Below are 19151 nucleotides of genomic sequence, written 5' to 3' on the forward strand. Positions count from 1 at the left end.
TCAGGGAGGCCTGGCTGTCACTGGCAGTGTTGTGCACACAGGCAAGGCAAGATGGTCAAGATCTGCTGCCCACTGCTTCCTCACCTCTCCATCTATGTTTCAGCCTCTTTGGCTCAGTGCTGGGATCTGACACAGTGGGCCTGGCCGATGGATGGCTTAGAACATGGCCAGGCTGGGGCAGGCAGACGGAAGGGCGGGGCCCAAGGCTTCATTGTGCAGGCTGGGCCCCCTCCTTGCCTAGCCCTGCCTCCCTGGAGGGTTAGAGACTATGCACTGGACAGAGCTGAGATGTGGGCTCCGGGCTTCTGTTCCCCCCGGGGAAGGAGACACCCTGAGCCTGCCTTCAGCCCCTGCTCTGCCAAGGAGGGATCCAGCTTGGCCTCTGCCGAGGGTCTGGGATACAGAATGCAGGCCTTATCTTGAGAAGGGGCAAGACAGCCCAAGGCCATCTGAACTAAGGGCTGGAGATGGGCTGAGGTCACTTGGAGGACAGAGTGCACTCAGGAGAACATCTAGGAGGAGGAGGAGGCCCCTAAAGACTCACGAGGGTCAGGAGGGGCTGCCAGGGATGGGGTGGCCTTCTGCTGGGGCCCCGGGCTGCTGGAGAAGTTGAGCAGCACCAGCTGCTTTGCCTGACTGACCCCTGGTCCCAATCACACGGCAGAGCCCAGGGCACTGAAATGCGCCTCCTCTTACAGGTGTTTGACGGGGCTGTGATCATCCTATCTTTGGCTCCGATGGTGGCGTCCACCGTGGCCAATGGACCCAGGAGCCCCTGGGATGCCATCAGCCTCATCATCATGCTCCGGATCTGGAGGGTGAAGAGGGTCATTGATGGTGAGTGGCCCGAGGGGGATGTGGTCAGTGGGGCTGCTCCAGAAACTGGGGCTGTCAACTGAGAGGAGACACCGTGTGATGAGGGTACGCCCTGCTGGCATCAGAGTGGAAGGTGAAATTGTCATCAGGGAGAGGGGCCAGCTGTCCCTGCTCACTCGCTGTCACGCACACTGCCCAGGTGTTGCATGCACACGCTGAACTTCCCAACTCCCATTTGGGGGCCACGTGTTCATTCCCATGCAGCTGTTTACTGTGAGCCTGGAGGGCCAGCCTCCACGCAAGCCCTTAGAGCAGGGCCTATCGTTCTGGAAGGAGCAGACCTTTTTTTTTTTTTTTGAGACGGAGTCTCGCTCTGTCACCCAGGCTGGAGTGCAGCGGTGCGATCTCGGCTCACTGCAAGCTCTGCCTCCCAGGTTCACGCCATTCTCCTGCCTCAGCCTCCCAAGTAGCTGGGACTGTAGGTGCCCACCACCACGCCCAGCTAATTTTTTGTATTTTTAGTAGAGACGGGGTTTCACCGTGTTAGTCAGGATGGTCTTGATCTCCTGACCTCGTGATCTGCCCGCCTCAGCCTCCCAAAGTGCTGGGATTACAGGCGTGAGCCACCGCGCCCGGCCAGGAGCAGACTTTTACACCCTGAGTGTCTCAGTGCACACCTGCTGCTGGCTCCCCGATGGCCTCCAGCCTCACCACTGGCTCTATCCAGGTCATCTAGTCAAGGCCTTGCTCCCTACAGGCTCTGTCTCACCTTTGAGTCCACCAAGGACAAGCTGGGTGCCCATAAGCCCGTTGACCTGCAAACAAGTAGAGAAGAGAGATGCTGGCAGGGGCTGGCCTTTGGCCTGTGCTTCTGTCATCTTCAGTGACATGCCTTTCCATCCCTGGGTCTCCATTCACAGAAAGCATCTGGTCCACTCCTTTGTCATTGCTTTATCATTGCCTCCCTACTGGGCCACCCTTGTCTGGAAAGCTGTGCCCTGACCTGGGTGGCTCCTGTGTGACAGGTGGTGACAGAAGGTGGTGACAGACCAGAGTATGTGGCCCAGAGGACCTGGGGGACAGAAAACCCACCCCTGGAGAATGGTGCAGGATACTCAGGGTGGGGGGTGGCCCAGAGGATGATGACACAGGCAGGTCACTGAAGTCATCTTACAGAAGAGGGAAGACTCAAGTTGCTGGGCTCCAGAGGGTGGTCCTTGGTCCCTGAGGACAGGAAGAAGAGGCCCACGCCCCATCAGCCAGATAAGGAACAGAGCCACTCATAGTGGGCTGGTCAGCCTCCAAGAGAGGTCCCCCTAGAGTGACCAGGAGGTTGTATAGACAGTGGTTCCCAGGATGTTTTGTTGGTTTGGTTTGGTTGACAGCAAAGCCTTCTTCAGCAAAATGATACCCAATCGGTAAAAGAGATTGCAAGTGGAGCTGCTTTGGTTGACTTGGAGTGGAGGGGCCTCACAGCCCACCTCCTTGTCTTCTCCCTTGCCCTCTGAGGCACCTCTAAGGAACTGCCAGGCCTTCTGGAGCACAGTTTTTAAACCACTGGGATAGATGCCATGGTCTTTTCCAGCCCTGAATTTTGATTGCAGATGATAGAAATTGTAGCCATGAGACTATTCCATCAGCATTTGCCCATCAGGTGCAAGGCAGAAGCTGTCATCCTCAGGGCGGGCTCCCTCTCCTTGGGCCTCACCCTGTGTTCCACCCTGCGAACACTGTGGGATTTGGTCCTGATGAAGATGCTGACATCTTGTCAGGGGTCCCCTAATAGGGAAACTTCATCAAACTGGAATGTGTTTGGGTCTCACTTCAGAAGCCTTCGGAAGGCTGGGGAGGCTCTGGGAGATCACCTGGTTCACTCCCCTCATTTGACAGATGGGGGAACTGAGGCAAAGAAGGATGAGGGTCACTTAGTGAAATCAGGCTCAGGACCAGAAGTGGAGCCTGGGACCCCCGACACCCAACAGCACTCTTTCAGTTGCTCACTCCCTGCAGTCTGCTCAGGGCCCTGTTCTTGGCTCTGTCCATGAGAACATCCACCCCGCTCAGGGTAGGAACAGCGCCTTCTGGGTCTTTCTTCCAGCTGTGGACAGCTGCACACCCTCAAACTAATGGATTTTGAGAGCCCCCTTTGTGACACACTTCCCAGCTGTCCCGCCCTTTTCCTGACACGTCAGGCATCGCGGAGCCCCCGGGGAGCCTCAGGAGAGAGACATGCTGGTGAACAGATGGACGTTAATTTACTACTCTTGCAAAATAACCCTGGGTGTGAACTGGCTTCAGCAGAGATCTGAGGAGGCAGCGGCAGGCCTCCGGACTTGGAGATGGGTCTCAGGGACACATGGCCAGCCCGCAAGTCTGGAAGCAAGCAGAAGAGTCCCAGTGTCTCTTCTCTGCTGGTTCCTGCAACTGCCAGGAAACATGTGGAGGTGCAGAGACTGTGGGTGGAAAGGAGACTGGGAGAGAGGAAACGTGGAGGGTTCTATAAATCAGGGGCAAGAGCGTCATGTGACCGAGGCTTCTGAAGAGTCAGGAAGGGCTGGTGTGGGAACAGTGTGAGGGGAAAGGCTGTGTCAAAGTCAGGAGTAGACACTGAGACTTTCCAGGAGCCCAGAGCTACTCTGAGCGCACAGAACCACCAAGGGAGGTGTCCATGGGACTACTGCTGGCTGATGGAGCATGGGGCCCTCAACCTCAGAGGTCAGGCTTTCTCTTCTGGGTCTCACTATACCAGTTATAAATAGGATCATCTGAGTAACAGAGACTCAGAATAACAGTGTCTTAAACAACAAAGAAGCTTATTTCATTCACATGAAAGTCTGCAGGCCGGGCATGGTGGCTCATGCCTGTAATCCCAGCATTTTGGGAGGCTGAGGCAGGCAGATCACCTGAGGTCAGGAGTTTGAGACCAGCCTGGTCAACACAGTGAAACTCCGTCTCTACTAAAAATACAAAAATCAGCTGAGTGTGGTGGCACACACCTGTACTCTCAGCTGTTTGGGAGGCTGAGGCATTAAGAATGGCTTGAACCCAGGAGGTAGAGGTTGCAGTGAGCTGAGATCATGTCACTGCACTCCAGCCTGGGTGACAGGGTGAGACTCTCTCTCAAAAAAAAAAAAAAAAAAAAAGTCTGTAGGAAGGTGGCCCAAGACAGATATAGCCTTGACTACAGTCACTTACTCCCTGTAGTCAAGAGCCCAGGCTCCTTCTGTTTTTCTGTTTTGTTGCTCTGCTGCACTTAGCCTACTTTTCAAAGTCATCTCATGGTCCAAGATGGCTGCTTCCGTGCCAGCCATCACATTCTCATCCTAGCCAAGGAGAAGGAGGAAGGGAAGAAGATAAAGAGTCAAAAGGAAGGCCCACTGCCTTCTTATTTTAAACATCTTCATCCAAATATAATTCACGTGCTATAAAATCCACCTATTTAAAGTCCACAATTCAGCCAGGCATGGTGGCTCACGCCCGTAATTCTAGCACTTTGGGAGGCTGAGGTGGGTGGATCACTAGAGGTCGGGAGTTTGAGACCAACGTGGTAAAATCCCATCTCTACTAAAAATACAAAAATTAGCCAGGCGTGGTGGCGGGCACCTGTAATCCCAGCTGCTCAGGAGGCTGAGGCTGGGGAATCACTTGAACTTGGGAGGTGGAGGCTGCAGTGAGCTGAGATCATACCACTGCACTCCAGCCTTGGTGACAGCAAGATTCCATCTCAAAATAAAATAAAAGTTCACAATTCAGTGGTTTTTAGTATATTCATAGAGTTCTGTAGCCATCAGCAAAAAATCTAAGTCTGGAGTGTTTTCATCATTCCTGAGAGAAAGCCCACACTCATGGGCAGTCACTTCCCATGTCCGCCTCAGCCCTAGGCAAGCACTGAGCTGCTTTCCGTCTCTATGGAGTTGCCTGTTCTGTTCCATTACATTTCATATAAATGAAATCATGCGACATGTGGTTTTTCTGTGTCTGGCTGCTCTCATTTAGCATCCTGTGTTTGAGGCTCATCTGTGTCGTGGCTGGTGGTGGTACTGCATCCCTTTTCATTGCCAAGTAGTGCTCCACTGCATGGCTAGACCACAGCTGATGCATTCACCGGTTGATGAACATTTGGGTTGTGTCTACTTTTTGGCTATTAGGAATAATGCTGTTATGAACGCTCATGTGTGAGGTTTTGTGTGGACACATGTTTTCCTTCCCCTAAGGTTCCTAGGAATGGAATTTCTGGGTCACATGGTCACTCTCTGTTTAACACTCCAAAAAACGGACAAACCGTTTCCCTAAGTGGTTGCACCGTTTTCCTTTCTGCCAGTGTGTGCGGGCTGCAGGGCCGCCCCATCCTCACTGGCCCCAGCTCCTTTGTGAAGAAGGCTCCTGCAGCTGCTGCCTGCCACCTCCACTAGCATCCTGTGGTCCAGAGGGTGGTCTTGTGGCCACCCATAGCTGCAAAGGAGGCTGGAAAATAGTCTTTATTCCAGGCAGCTGTGCACACAGCCCAAACGTATGGGTTCTAGCACTATGGAAAACAGGAAAACAACTACCCTGGCCACTATGAGTAAAGGCTGTAGCCCTCTGTACTTTCTGGATGCTGTCGGGTACCTGGACATTTCTCCCTCTAGGTCCACAGAACTGGCCCAGGGCCTCGAACCTGCTGCTGGCTAAATGCTGGGTCAGCCCTTTCCCAGCCCAAGCCCTGCCACTGCTGAATTCTTTACAGGGCTGTCTCTGTCTTCCAGCCTACGTCCTGCCAGTGAAGCTGGAGATGGAGATGGTTATCCAGCAGTACGAGAAGGCCAAGGTCATCCAAGACGAGCAGCTGGAGAGGCTGACGCAGATCTGTCAGGAGCAAGGGGTAAAGCACCGCCGCTTTCGGCTCTGTCCATGGTCTTGCTGGGGACACTGGTAGTGCCTAAAGCCATGGGTTGCTAGAGCTGCAGGGGCACCAGAGGTCAGGGAGTTCCTCCAGCCCCTTGTTGGACTCATGGGGAACCTGAAGCCCAGAGAAGGGGGCACATCTCCAGGGTCGCTGAGGTACAGCCCAGCTAGGCATGGACTCAACCCTGACTCCCAGGCCAGGGTTCTTTCCACTGCAGCACGGTGACTCTTCAGCTCCCCGACCTGAGCCTGCCAGGTCGCCCCCTCAGTTCATCAGAGTCTTCTCGGAGACATGGTTGGTCTCTTAAGCCAGCGGCTAATTCTGTCTGCTGAGGGTTGCTGGGCACCATAGTATGTCCATTGCCATGCAGTACGCCCAGAGCCCCAGAAAGGTGCTAGTGGTGCTCTCCACCCTCCAGGAGCCATGATGAAGACTCAGAGAGGCAGGTGGTGGGCCCTGCAAGGATGGGCTCAACAGAGGCAAGGGGGACTGGCAACTGGGCCAGGAGCACCCTGTCAGGCATCCAGAGGCCTGCATTCAAGGCCTAGCCCTGCTGCTCCCACCCCTCCGGACTCCAGCCAACTCAGGCCACCCCTCTGCCCTCAGTTCCTTCCTCTGTAAGATGAGGTGGCTGCTCCCATGTGAGTGGGACAGAGGAGTTCAGAGGAAGGGGATTGGGGTGCTCAGGAGGGGGGTGGCTGCTGGAACCCACAGCAAGGCTGAGAGCTCAGTAGAAGCGCAGCTCTGGGTGCTGGGAAGGGTCTGGTCCCAGGCTGTAAGGTGGGAATGCTACTGAGGGGACTGGCAAGGTGGTGGAAATGTGGGCGATGGGCCAAATGACATGCATGGTCATTCCCATTCTGCCCCACGGATTCTGGGGAGGGGACAGGGCCACTGCCCCCAACTACACAAGCCAGAGACACCAAGCCTATGGCTCTCCGTGCCCAGGGCAGGCGAGTTCTTCACGGGCTGTCTTCCAGTGAAAGTGTCCTGCCAGTGAAAGTGGAGGAATGCCTGTGGCCTCATATTGACGTGGGCACTGAGTCCTTCTGGCTTGCAGTGTAGTAAGGATGGGCACCCCTGGGCTCCCTCTTCCTCCCCCATTGCTGGGTGCCCAGGCAGTCTCCAAGGGGGTCTCAGGGCTGAGGTCTAACCTGGCGTATGGGCCCATTATGTGTCCGCCGGTCCCACCAACCTCCTGTCTCATGTGTCTGGTGCATAAACACCCTGATTGTGCCAAGTGGAGTCACCTGTCATTTTGACAAGCCCTGTGCCATGCCACCTCTTGGGATTTGGTTGCACGGTGCCCCTTGCCTAAATCCCCGCCCCTTGCAAGCTTTGTCTGTCTAATTCAAGTCCTGGCCTCTCTACAGAACGTGTTCCCCCCGTCAGCAGTCTCTGCATCCCCTCCCCCAGCCCCACAGCTGCCCTCACTTGTCTGCATTCACAGGGCACTGGGCACTCACTGCCATGATCAGTGCTCCTTTATACCTGGGGCAGCTCTTCCCACTGAAATGGATGCCCCCTGAAGGCAAGCCTTGTCCAACTCACATCCATGCTCCAGCCCCAGCCAGCACTCTGCGCGTTGCAGGTCTTGGTAAATGCATATTCAGTGTACCTCTTGGCTCCCTGACCAACCCCAACCTGTCATAGTTTTGGGGTGGGGGACACGTCTGTGGAATGTCACTACAAAGTGATCCTGGGAAATGTCCCCACAGGAACACACACACACTGTCTTCAGAATCATCTCCTCGGAATGTCTGTCAAGAAACCAGTCGTTTTATATGCTTTGGGAACACTATGACGTTTTGTTTCGCACAGAATGCCTGTGCATGACAAGAGGGGTCATCAGGGGACACGGCTTTCAGGGGCATGTTGTCCAAGGTGTCCTGAGAGCAGGGCAGGCTATGGAATCCTAGACTAGGAAGAGAAGCATTCCCACCCTGAAGAGCTGGCATCAGCTTCATTCATTCTCTCGCCATATCGAGTGGTCAGCCAGCACTGTCCAGAGCTGCTCTGTGCTGGGCTTGTGCCGGGCGTGCAGATGCCACTCAGGACAGGTTGTGGCCATTGTCCTCACGGGGCTCTGGGTGACTCAGGGGGTTTAGCAGCCTGTAAATAGGCAGTGGAAATCTGGTGCAATGCCTGCATCACACAGGCACGTCCCTGGCTCTGCAGGCCAGGGTGGGGAAGGCTTTCCAGAGATGCTGATGTAGAGCAGGGCCCCAGGGAGAAGGCTGCCAGGCAGAGGGAATAGCGTGGGGTGTGGGAGTGGGTGCAGTGGGCCATGTAGAGGGTGAGCAGAGCGAGGCAGCAGGAGGACTGGGGACAGGCTTGGGACGGGGCTCCGTGGCTGACCAGAGAGTTTGGGCTTTATCCTGCTGGGACAGAGGAAGCCTGGAGGATTAAAAGCAGGACTCGGGGATCTGCTCAGATGTGAGTTGTTGATGGAGCCTTCCAGCTGCTGTTGGAGGCTGGATGGAGAGGGCAGGGTGGAGATAGGAAGACTGGGGACAGAGGCTGGAGAAGAAGGTGAGAGAAGCTTGGCTCTAGGCAGAGGGGGCTGCAGGGAAGTGGGGAAAGGAAAGCGCAGGGTGTCATCCAGAAGGCGGCTGGAAGCCGATCAGGCAGTTCTCATTCTGCTGTCAAATAGGAAAACAAATGCTCTACTTCACGGCAGTTGGCAACGGGAAAGACACGGACTTAGGGCTGCATCCTCCCCTCATAAATTCGCAGCCTCCCAGCCCAGCAGGGAACGCGCTGACCCTGCCACACGCCTCACCTCAGCCACACATGTGCCACGTGGCCAGGAGAAAATCCTAACGGCAACCCCACCTCCCAGGGTTTCCACCATGACCTCTGTCCAGAGCCCCCTGGGGACCCCAGGTTCCTGCCGTCCTGGTTCAAGTCACTCTCCACATGTGGCCTCCTTCCCGGGGATCTCAGCCGAAGGGAAACTCCCTTGCATTCTACACAGGAAAGAGCCAATAAATAAAGACAGATTCCCTCCAGGTAGTGACATCTGGAAAAGAGATGAACAGAAACAAACCATTTTAATTTAAAAAACACCTGAACCCTGTCATCTTAGTTAAGACAGCAGAAAGGGCCAGACAGGCTGGACTCCCAGGGGCCGCCAGGAACGGTGGGGGGCTGCCTGGCCAGAGGGACCAGGAGGGCTGCCCTCCTGGAGTCCGTGGTGCCCGCTCCACAGAGCGAAGCAGACAGGCGCCTCGCTCACAGCTGTATTTTCAGGCCTGGTTTGAGACTTGACTGGGTAACAGATACTCTGGAGGAAGTGAGACTGTGGGCCCTGGAATGTCAGGGATGGCTAGACCTTTAGAGACAGCAGCCCATGGAATGATTGAGAATAGACTTGGTTCTAAATAGACTCTGAGCTGGCTTTGAACCCAGGTATGTCTCTCTTTAGAACAATTACTGGCCTTGTGGCTTTGGGCATTAATGGGACATCTGTAGGCCTTGGTTTTCGTAATCTGAAAAATGTGTGTAGTAATAGAATCCTTGAAGGATGGTGATGAGATCGCGTAACCTAAAGCCTGACATGTGATGGGTAGCAACTAATGGGAGTCCACCCGCCCCACCACACCTGCCCCACACACCCATTTTACAAATAAGAAAACTGAATGGTGGCGGCTCGCCCAGGCAGCACACAGCTAGTCCAGGGGGCATAGAACCAGGCGTCCTAACTGTGAACACTGTTCTCTTCCAGCCCATCATGTTCAGCTTCCTTTTTCCTACTCATGGCACCTCTTAGCACTCAGCGAAAACATTGATCAGATTATGCATAGGGTATCTTATACTGCAGGCACAGACCTGGCTCCCCTCAGCGGTCTCAATGGCACCCCCAACCCCATTCCAGGGCAGTCTAGTATTCTTTGTGATAAACTCTTTCTCTCTCCTTGCTGGAATTCTCAGAGTACAATGAAGCTATTTCCAAACTGAATTCACGTATGCTGCCTGAAAAATTGACATTTACTAATGAAATGTGTTAGGGTCCAAGTTTAAATACAACACCTGGCCTGGCGCAATGGCTCACACCTGTAATCCCAGTGCTTTGGAAGGCTGAGGCAGGAGGACTGCTTGAGGCCAGAAGCTTGAGGCTTGCAGTGAGCTGTAATGACGCCGCTGCACTCCAGCCTGGGCCACAGAGCAAGACTCTGTCTCTTAAAAAAAAAAAAAAAAAAAACCACTTTGCACTCCCTTGCTCTCTTGCTGGGATTTGTTTGTACAACTATTTGCCACAACTTTACCCAGCTCTTTTTTAAAAAAATAAACTTTATTTTTTAGAACAGTTTTATATTTACCAAAAAATAGTGAAGCAGGTGCAGAGTTTCCCGTATCCCCTGTGCCTGGCTACCCATTATTAACATCATACGCTAGTATCATTTGTTACAGTGAACAAACCCACATTGATACAGTACTCAGATTTTCTTAGTATTTAATCTTTTAGGTCCTCTATTTGCTCCACATCACATTCAGTCAGCATGTCTCCTTAGGCTTCTCCTGGCTGTGGCAATTTCCCAGACTTTGTTTCTAATGACCTGAAGGGTTTTGGGGAGCACTGGCCAGGTATTTTACAGGATGCCCCTCCGTTGGGATTCATCTGATGTTTTTCCCAGGGTAAGCCTGGGGTTGTGGGTTTTGGGAGGAGGACTGCAGAGGGAAAGTACCATTCTCATCATGTCACATCAAGAGGACATGCTGGCTGCGTGACTTCTCACTGTGATGTTACCTGGATCACCCGGCTGGGCCAGCGTGGGTCAGGTGTTTCCACTGCACAGTTACTCTCTGTTTCTTCATCTTATCTTTCTTTTTTTTGAAACAGAGTCTCACTCTGTCGCCCAGGCTGGAGTGCTGTGGCGTGATCTCAGCTCACTGCAACCTCCGCCTCTCAGGTTCAAGAGATTCTCCTGCCTCAGTCTCCCGGGTAGCTGGGATTACAGACGCCCGCCACCACGCCTGGCTAATTTTTGTATATTTAGTAGAGACAGGGTTTCCTCATGTTGGCCAGGCTGGTCTCGAACTCCTGACCTCTGGTAATCCACACCCCGCCCCCACCCTCTGAAAGTGCTGCAATTACAGGTATGAGCCACCGCACCCAGCCCATCTTAACTTTTTAAGAAAGATTACGTTGCTTCTTACCGTGACCCTGTGGAGACTCTCAGGTGAGCCTGTTGGCCAGTTTCTTACATGATTCATTTCATCTTCTGTGCTGCATTTCTTGCCACAGGCCCACACCCAAGGTGCTCATTTCTTGCCACAGGCCCACACCCAGGGTGCTCCAGAACCACCTTATATAACAGATGAAAGGCCCTTGGTAAGGGCAGCTGGCCCAATCCAGGATTTGGCAGATGGGGCATCTGAGGCTCAGAGAAGGGGATGGGTGAACCCAACGTGGCACAGCAGTTACGAGGCCAGGACGAAAACAGGTCTCTTGTCGCTCATTCCAGTGCCTTCCCTCCTGGATCACACTGGCCCTCTGGCTTTGACAGGAAGACAGGCTTCACTGCCTCCCTCATTCCTTTGATCTCTTCTGGTTGTGGGCACAACCCATCCTTAACAGATCCCTACCTGGGCGGGGGCGGGTGGTGCCTAGAGCATCCGGATGGAAGGACTCTCTGCTGGTCAGTCATACCATTCCAAAGCCCTGGCCATGCCTTCCGCAGTCGCTTCCAGACTCCCCACTGCTGTGATAGAAGCACATGGCCTCTGACCCCTGAATTCAGCAATCCCTTAGGTGGAAGTTCCTTTTCATTCTTTTTTTTTATTTTTTTATTTTTTGGTGAGGGGTGGATCTTGGCCAGAATTTCATTATGAGTTAGGCTTGCTGGTGCACAGATGGATTCCAAAGTCACGATGCTAGAGGCTGCCCTTCAGAGAGACGGTGTGGATGCCTTGTCTGTCTTTCTGTCCTGGCTGCTTCAGAAACCAAAGCCATTTTAGATGCAGCGGTTAAATCAGTGCAGCGATATACTCTTCTGACTCATCTCACAAAACCACCTCTGAGATTTTATGTACCTCCATGTGCAGATCTCACTCTAGTTCCGAAACACATTCTGAAGTTTCTTTCCCCTTTAAGCCTGGTAACAGTTTTGGTACAAAATAGTACGGTTTGACCTGGCCCACTGTGAAAGTTAGTTTCTCTTCTCTGAAGCTGTCCTTCCTCAGCACAATTCACCCTGAGATCATTGGCAAAATATTGAGGGATGAGGCTCAATCTGGGATGACTCAAGGTCCAGCCTCCAAGGAGACCAGTGGGACCTGTGATCCCCTTAGGACATCCTTAGACCTTGGGAAAGGTGAGTCCCTTGTCGGGGAGTTTGGAGAAGTGGAAAGAATCCTCTTATTCGGGGAGCCAGCAAGCCAGATTCAAACCTCAGCTCCACCAGTGACCAGTCGTCTCCCTTTTAACCCCTGAGCCTCAGCTTCTCATTGGGAAAACTGGCGGTAACAAGGCCTACATCATGTGGATGCCATATGCATCAAATTAAATCTGGTCCACTGGAGGCTCTCAGTAAGAGTTAAAAAAAAAAAAAAAAAAGACCAGCCGGGTGCGGTGGCTCACACCTGTAATCCCAGCACTTTGGGAGGCTGAGGCAGGCAGGTCAGGAGATGGAGACCATCCTAGCTAACATGGTGAAACCTCGTCTCTACTAAAAAAAAAAAAAATACAAAAAATTAGCCGGGTGTGGTGGCGGGTACCTGTAGTCCCAGCTACTTGGGAGGCTGAGGCAGGAGAATGGCGTGAACCTGGGAGGTGGAGCTTGCAGTGAGCTGAGATCATGCCACTGCACTCCAGCCTGGGTGACAGAGTGAGACTCAGTCACAAAAAAAAAAAAAAGAAAAGAGAATAAAAATGCTACTAAGTGTATCTGTGTGATGGTTGCTCATTCACAAATACACTGTCATGTTTTAGCTCATTTTTCCCTTGATGGTGAAAGTTGGCAGGCTGGGTACTATTAATCCCTCCACATGGAAAGACTGAGGTTCAGAAAGGCTGTTCTTTGCCCAGATCCTGCAGTTTTTCATGGAGGGGCTAGGAAAGGAACCCAGGGCTTCAATGTCCATTTCCCTGCACCAGAAAGAGGAGTCTGCCTGAGTCACTGATAGTTAGGGTGAGCAACAGCCGTTGTTGCATCTGGCAAATCCAGAAACGTGTGTCCTAACATAGGAGGAGTACATTTGTCACTCTCATCATAGTCCAATGCAGGTTGCAATGGGTCAGGGTGGAGGAGGGACCCTCTGTTCCACACAAATCACTCAGGCCTCCAGGCTGCTCCTATTTTGTGACTTTTTTTTTTTTTTTTCAAGATGGAATATCGCTTTGAGACCCAGGCTGGAGTGTAGTGACATGATCTCAGCTCACTGAAACCTCTGCCTCCCGGGTTCAAGCGATTCTCCTGCCTCAGCCTCCCGAGTAGCTGGGATTACAGGCATGTGCAACCACACCTGGCTAATTTTTGTATTTTTAGTAGAGACGGGATTTCACCATATTGGCCAGGCTGGTCTCAAACTCCTGACCTCAAGTGATTTGCCCACTTCGGCCTCCCAAAGTGCTGGAATTACAGGTGGGAGCCACCAAGCCCAGCCAATCCTTCTTCCTCCAAGTCCTCTGAGTCTTCTCCAGTCAATGGATAGGAAAATGAGGCTGGGGAATTGGGCACAGCAGGTTTTTATTGCCCAGGACTGAAAACAGTGACATTGCTCTGCCCCTGTTTTATTGGCAAGAGTCAGTTACACAGTACCAACTAGGGGCAGCAGATACTGTCAGAAGTGGTCTTTGTGCCCAAGAAGAAAACATCACCTGCACAGTCACCCAACCCATAAAACAAGGCCAACGGGCTCACAACATTCCCTACCTTTTCCCCTGTTCCAGTACAGCAGATGGCACAGCCACACTTATCAAAGTCCTTCCTGGAGGAATGCCATGTCTCCCTGGCCTTTTTCCTGAAGAAACAAGATGATAATCTTGACGCTGCAAACTGCAGGCATTTCTGATGGAGGAAGATGTGGGGAGAGGAAGCTGTCATGCCCCTCCCTCCATCCCCTCCACTGTCTTTCATGTGGAGGAGCCAGAGCAGATGTGGGAGGTGGTGGGTGGTCTGATTGGGAGCCAGGGCCCATTTCCCCATCCAGGGCTGTCACTGGATCCCATTGCCTGCTGGTTTTCTGGACCCCTGAGAGAATGCCAATGGCTCTGTATAGGTCCCTCGCCTTTGAGGCTGGGCTAGCAGCTCAGAAAAGGGGCCAAAGGGCAGGAATAGCAGGAATAGAGCTGTGGTTCCATGCTGGCTCCAGGGATGGGGCTTGCGGCTGGATCGTTCCAGAGAGCTCCTTCTTTTCCTACAGAGGCCACAAGTCCCCGGCTCAGCACAATAGCCTTTGTTACCTGGATTATTCAGGATCTCCACTGTGGGAAGTGAAATTTTTTTTTAAGATGGGAAGTGATTTGTAAAACAGCCGATAGCTTTAATGACAAGCCTATTTAGCTGATAAAATTAGCCATCAGAGGAATAACTTATGTTATCCTTTTGCCGTAATTTAAATTTATGGCCAACTACCAGGCATCTTCACAGTGGATGGAAAGGGGCCAAGGTCGATCTCAGCTTTACTCTTCTCCTAAATCATTAGTTTGCAACTGTCTCCTGATTTTTATTGTTACCAACAATGGCGAAACTAATGGAAATAAACATTGGATGCTATCCCAACAGCAGATGGGTTTGAAGGCAGGGCAGTCTGTGCAGACAGCACTAATAGGATGGAGCAGAATTACTGCTATTACATTAGATACCATCGAGCTTCTGGCCAAAGTGTGCATTGATCAGGACAAGGCCCGTGTCAACTGGACTCCGCAACCAGACCATTAAAGGTGGAGAAGCGCTGGGTGTGCCTGTCCTGCCGCCCCAGTGGGTCTGACCCCTCCTGGTCTTGCAGTAAAAGCCCGGCCCTGATGGAAAGGCCCGGCCCGGATGGAAGGGGCCTAACTCACTCCAGTAATGCATACTGCGGGCTTCCCTGTGGATCCCAGATGATCTGGGCAGGTTATCTGATTAGAAATACTTAGCTAATGTTGTGCACTAAATGGGTATGTGACTGCACTTTAATTCTTCCCAAGCCTAGGGATGGTCTGTTTTTTCCCACCGGGCCCATTTGCCAGTAGAAGATTTGCTTCATCAAAGCCACTGTGCACCTTCTTTTCCCAAGGTACAGGCCCGCATGAGCCCTGGGGAGCCCCATCCCGTTGTGTTTCTTCCTGCTTTCAGCAGTTTGACTGCAAGGTGCTTCCGTGTGGGTTTCCGTGGGGTATTTTGGTATTTATTCTGCTAGGAGTTTCTTAAATTTGTGGCTTGATTTTTTTTTATTAGATTTGGGAAGTTCTTGGCCGTGCTTTCTTTATTCATTGCACCTGTCTCCTGTCTCATTCTTCTCCTCTTGGAGCTCCAGTTGTACCTGAGGCCGTTTGGTTATGTCTCACATTTCTCTTAGATCTTACTGTGCCCCGCTATTCATTCTCTCTCTCTCCCCCTCTCTCCTTTTTCAATGGCTGCAAGTTTTGATATTTTTCTATAGACCTGTCTTCAACAAGCCTACTAGGTCCAGTCTCCTGTTAAACCCATCCAACCAACTACTCAATTTCAGATACAGTATATCGAGGTTCTAAAAGTTTGATTTGATTCTTTTTATAGAGTCTAACCCTCTGCTGAAACACTACACTCATTTTGTCTGTCTTTCCCCCGTATTTTTGTTAACATATTAATTGTAGTTATTTTGAAGTCCTTGTCTGTTCACTCAAGTATTTACCCAGGTCAGCTTCTATTAACTGCTTTATGGCTTGATAACTAATCATGTTTTTCTGCTTATTTGCATGATGAATGCTTCTCATGGTGTGCTACACATCATTGATGATGCATTTTAGAGGTTGTGGATTCTGTTATCTTTCTCTGAATAGATGGTTCTCTGGGAATGGGGCATTTTGACAGGGAGTAGGGGATGGCTCTCAAGACAGTACTGAGCCTTAATTGCACTTACACTTCATTCCCTCTGGGTGGGGTCCTGGAGCTGGTACAGAGCTCATCATAGACTTGGGAGTTCAGTGAGTCCATTTGCCTTATTGGATACACAGTGAAACCGAGGCCAGGGGAAGAAAAGAGGTTCATCCAAAGTCAGGGCGAGGGAGGAGTGATGGGCCAAGAGCTCAGCCTCCAGCCCCTGCTTTTCCCTCTGGTGACTTCCTGTTCTCCTGGCCCCTGCTACCATCAAGCTGCCCTGGATTCTGTTGGGCTGAGTCACTTCCATCTTGCCCATAAGGCTGCAAGTTCCCTGGTGCAAGGTCTTGGGGGCTGGAAGCCAGGGGTGTAGGCTGTGGCCCCTGCTTTGCTTCTGAACCACCATGTGGTCCTGGTCTTTCCCCCCCCCTCCCTCCCAGCACAAGAGGCTCTTTCTCACCTCCGGGCCTCAGTTCCCCATCTGACTCATGAGGCCCTGATGTCCTAGGGCCCCTGGGAAACACTGTGGAGGCACATGTGGCCATGATAAGCATAGGAGGAGCCAGGAGCCCAGCTCTAAGGGTCCCGCTAGCACCACCTGAAGCCCCCCTGGGCTGTCCTAGCCTGTGACTGGACTGAGAGCCATTTGGCCCATGTGCGCTTCCCCTCTGAGTCAGTCATTCTTTCTCAGGGCGAGATGGATAGCATCCAGCCACCCCACACCCTGTGGGTGTGAAGCTTGCCAAAATCTGTCCCCAAAGCAGGTTGTCCTCTCCCTCATCCCCATTCCAGTCCATGCCGTGTGCTGATATTGCACCTCCAAGGTAGTCTCTTATCCCTCCTCTTACCTCCGTCTCCACCATCTCCACCTTCGTCCGTACCTGCTCGTCTCTGGCATGGACTACTGCAGTAGCCTCCCAGCTTCCCAGGCATTCCTGTATCTACTCTGGCCCCATCCAATCTGTTATCCATTCTGCAGTCAGCATGGTCCTTTCAAAATGCCCATGTGGATCACTATGCACCGCCATTCCCACCTCTCTACCCTTCTGTTTGGAGGATTCCAGTGGTTTCCAGTTGTTCTTTAAACATCTTACTGTGTTCTTAAGATGTTCTTTAAACATCTTACTGTGGCTACAGGCTCTGCCTGGTGGGGCCCCGGCAGAGCTCCCTAGTCCTTTACCTTCTGGCCCTCTGGCCCTCGTACACACCATGCCTCCCTTGCCATAAGTACCACCCCAGGGCTGTGCTTGGCTCTCCGAGGAGACTTGTTCCCTGCAGTGCAGCTGACAGCCCCCATTTCTGGGGCTATCCAGGTTTTACCTGCAAGCCGAGGAAGGCATTTTCATTCCAAAACCCGTAACAGAATGTTAAGATCGCCCCACCATGGTTTACTTGACTTCCCACTGAATGAATGAATGTGAGAACTGCCACACACTTGGAGTTCATGTCTTTAGCTGAAACTTGCTTCTGTGTATGTGCCTACATCTGCACATGTGGGCCTGGGCCTGGGCAAGCCCTGGCCTCTGGCTGTCTGGCCTGAATTCCAGTGGGACACTCTTGGGCAGTTCCATATCAATTACAAGCCATCAATAATGCATCCCTTCAGAGTGGCCAGGAAGCCATTAGCTGGCCTGCAGGCCTCGATGAGTGGTCTTGGAGAAAGTGGGCTGGGTGTGCCCATGGGAGGTTCAGATCAGCAGGGCAGGAGGGGCTCCCAGCCCTAGCAGAGCTTGGGAGGGTTGCCTCATGGGCCCTCAGTCGCCCTGAGACCTTGCTGCCAGAAGGCTTGCACCCTCTCAGCCTGCACGTAAAGGCCGCCCTATAACGAGCCAGCCTCGCTTTCTCATTCTGTGAACCTCCAGCCACCTTTGAGTGTTTTAAGTGCTGGGTTGTCGAGGTTCAGTGTCTGAGCCCAGTGTGAGCCCAAAGTTAGGGCTGAGTCTGTGACCAGCATCAGGCTCAGTGTGTGAGCAGGGTCAGGGCTCAGTGCATAGCCAGCATGAGGCCTGGGTCTTTGTCTTAGCTTTGGGACAGGGTGCAGCTCAGTTGGTGGTTGGAGTTAGGGCCCAGTCTAAAGCCAGGGAGTTGAACAGGCCAACTGGTTTCCTGCATTGATTTGTTCATATATTCAGCAATGTTTATTGAATGCCTCTTGAAGGCAACAAAACAGACGAGACCCCTGTTGGTTCGCAGATGATATTCTCCTGGGGGTGGAGGGTGGCAGGGGTGCGCTGGAGCTCCCACTTGCTCACGAGAACTCATTGTGCACATTTCCCCCAAGGGCGTCTTGTTGATAGCTTGAAATCAGCCATGCTGGGAGTATGCCTTCCCCTCCAACCCCGCCCCACTGGAACACCACTGGGGGCTGAAAAAGAGGTAAACTGATCATCCTTTTAAAATGGCGGTTTGTTTTCACGCTGCTAATAAAGACATACCCAAGACTGGGTAATTTATAAAGGAAAGAGGTTTAATTGACTCACAGTTCTACATGGCTGGGGAGGCCTCAGGAAACTCACAATCATGGCAGAAGGGGAAGCAAACATGTCCTTCTTCACATGGCAACAGCAAGGACAAGTACCAAGCAAAAGGGGGAAAAGCTCCTTATAAAACCATCAGATCAAGGCAGGCAGATCACAAGGTCAGGAGTTCAAGACCAGCCTGGCCAACATGGTGAAACCCCCATCTCTACTAAAAATACAAAAATTAGCTGGGTGTGGTGGCGCATGTCTGTAATCCCCGCTACTGGGGAGGCTGAGACAGGAGAATGGCTTGAACCCAGGAGGCGGAGGTTGCAGTGAGCCAAGATCGTGCCACTGTACTCCCGCCTGGGTGACAGAGCAAGACTCTGTCTCAAAAACAAACAAACAAAAAACACCAAAACCACCAGATCTTGTGAGAACTCTATCATGAGAAAGCATGGGAGTAACCACCCCCAAGATTCAATCACCTCCCACTGGGTCCCTCCCACGACACATGAGGATTATGGGAACTACAATTTGAGATGAGATTTGGGTGGGGACACAGCCAAACCATATCATGGCATGATCACAAATATTTATCTGATTTCCTTCCCCAAACCCCAATGGAATGATAGTAAAGAACAAAATCATAAATACATAAGAATTTAAGAAATTATCTCTTGGACAAGTACAGTGGCTCACAACTGTAATCCCAGCACTTTAGGAGGCTGAGGAAGGTAGAGGATTGCTTGAGTCCAGAAGTTTGAGACCAGTCTGGGCAACATGGCAAGACCCTGTCTCTACAAAATATAAAAATAAAAAAATTAGCCAGGCGTGTGCCTGTAGTCCCAGTTACTCAGGAGGCTGAGGTGGGAGGATCACTTGAGCCCATGAGTACAAGGCTGCAGTGAGCTATGATCACACCACTGCACTTTAGTGTGGCAGACAGAGTAAAACCTTGTCTCCAAAAAGAGAGAAAAAGAGAGA

General features: G+C 52.0%; 1 protein-coding gene and 1 long non-coding RNA gene across 2 annotated transcripts in view; one reads left to right on the forward strand and one right to left on the reverse strand.

Annotated features, from left to right (window-relative positions):
• TMEM266 (transmembrane protein 266) overlaps positions 1-19151 on the forward strand; it is a 70581-nt gene that overhangs the window by 36115 nt on the left and 15315 nt on the right. The window contains exons 6-7 of the mRNA XM_031935797.1: positions 699-837; positions 5562-5677. Coding sequence (XP_031791657.1) covers positions 699-837; positions 5562-5677 — 255 coding nt within the window. The remainder of the gene's footprint in view (positions 1-698; positions 838-5561; positions 5678-19151) is intronic.
• Positions 4897-11413, reverse strand: LOC111530427. The gene is made up of 3 exons (XR_002727805.1): positions 10862-11413; positions 8484-8723; positions 4897-6474 (listed from the first exon to the last, which is right to left on the reverse strand). It is a non-coding gene; the product is annotated as an uncharacterized LOC111530427 (long non-coding RNA).

The sequence above is a fragment of the Piliocolobus tephrosceles genome, chromosome 6 (genome assembly GCF_002776525.5).
Source record: "Piliocolobus tephrosceles isolate RC106 chromosome 6, ASM277652v3, whole genome shotgun sequence".
NCBI classification, from domain to species: domain Eukaryota; kingdom Metazoa; phylum Chordata; class Mammalia; order Primates; family Cercopithecidae; genus Piliocolobus; species Piliocolobus tephrosceles.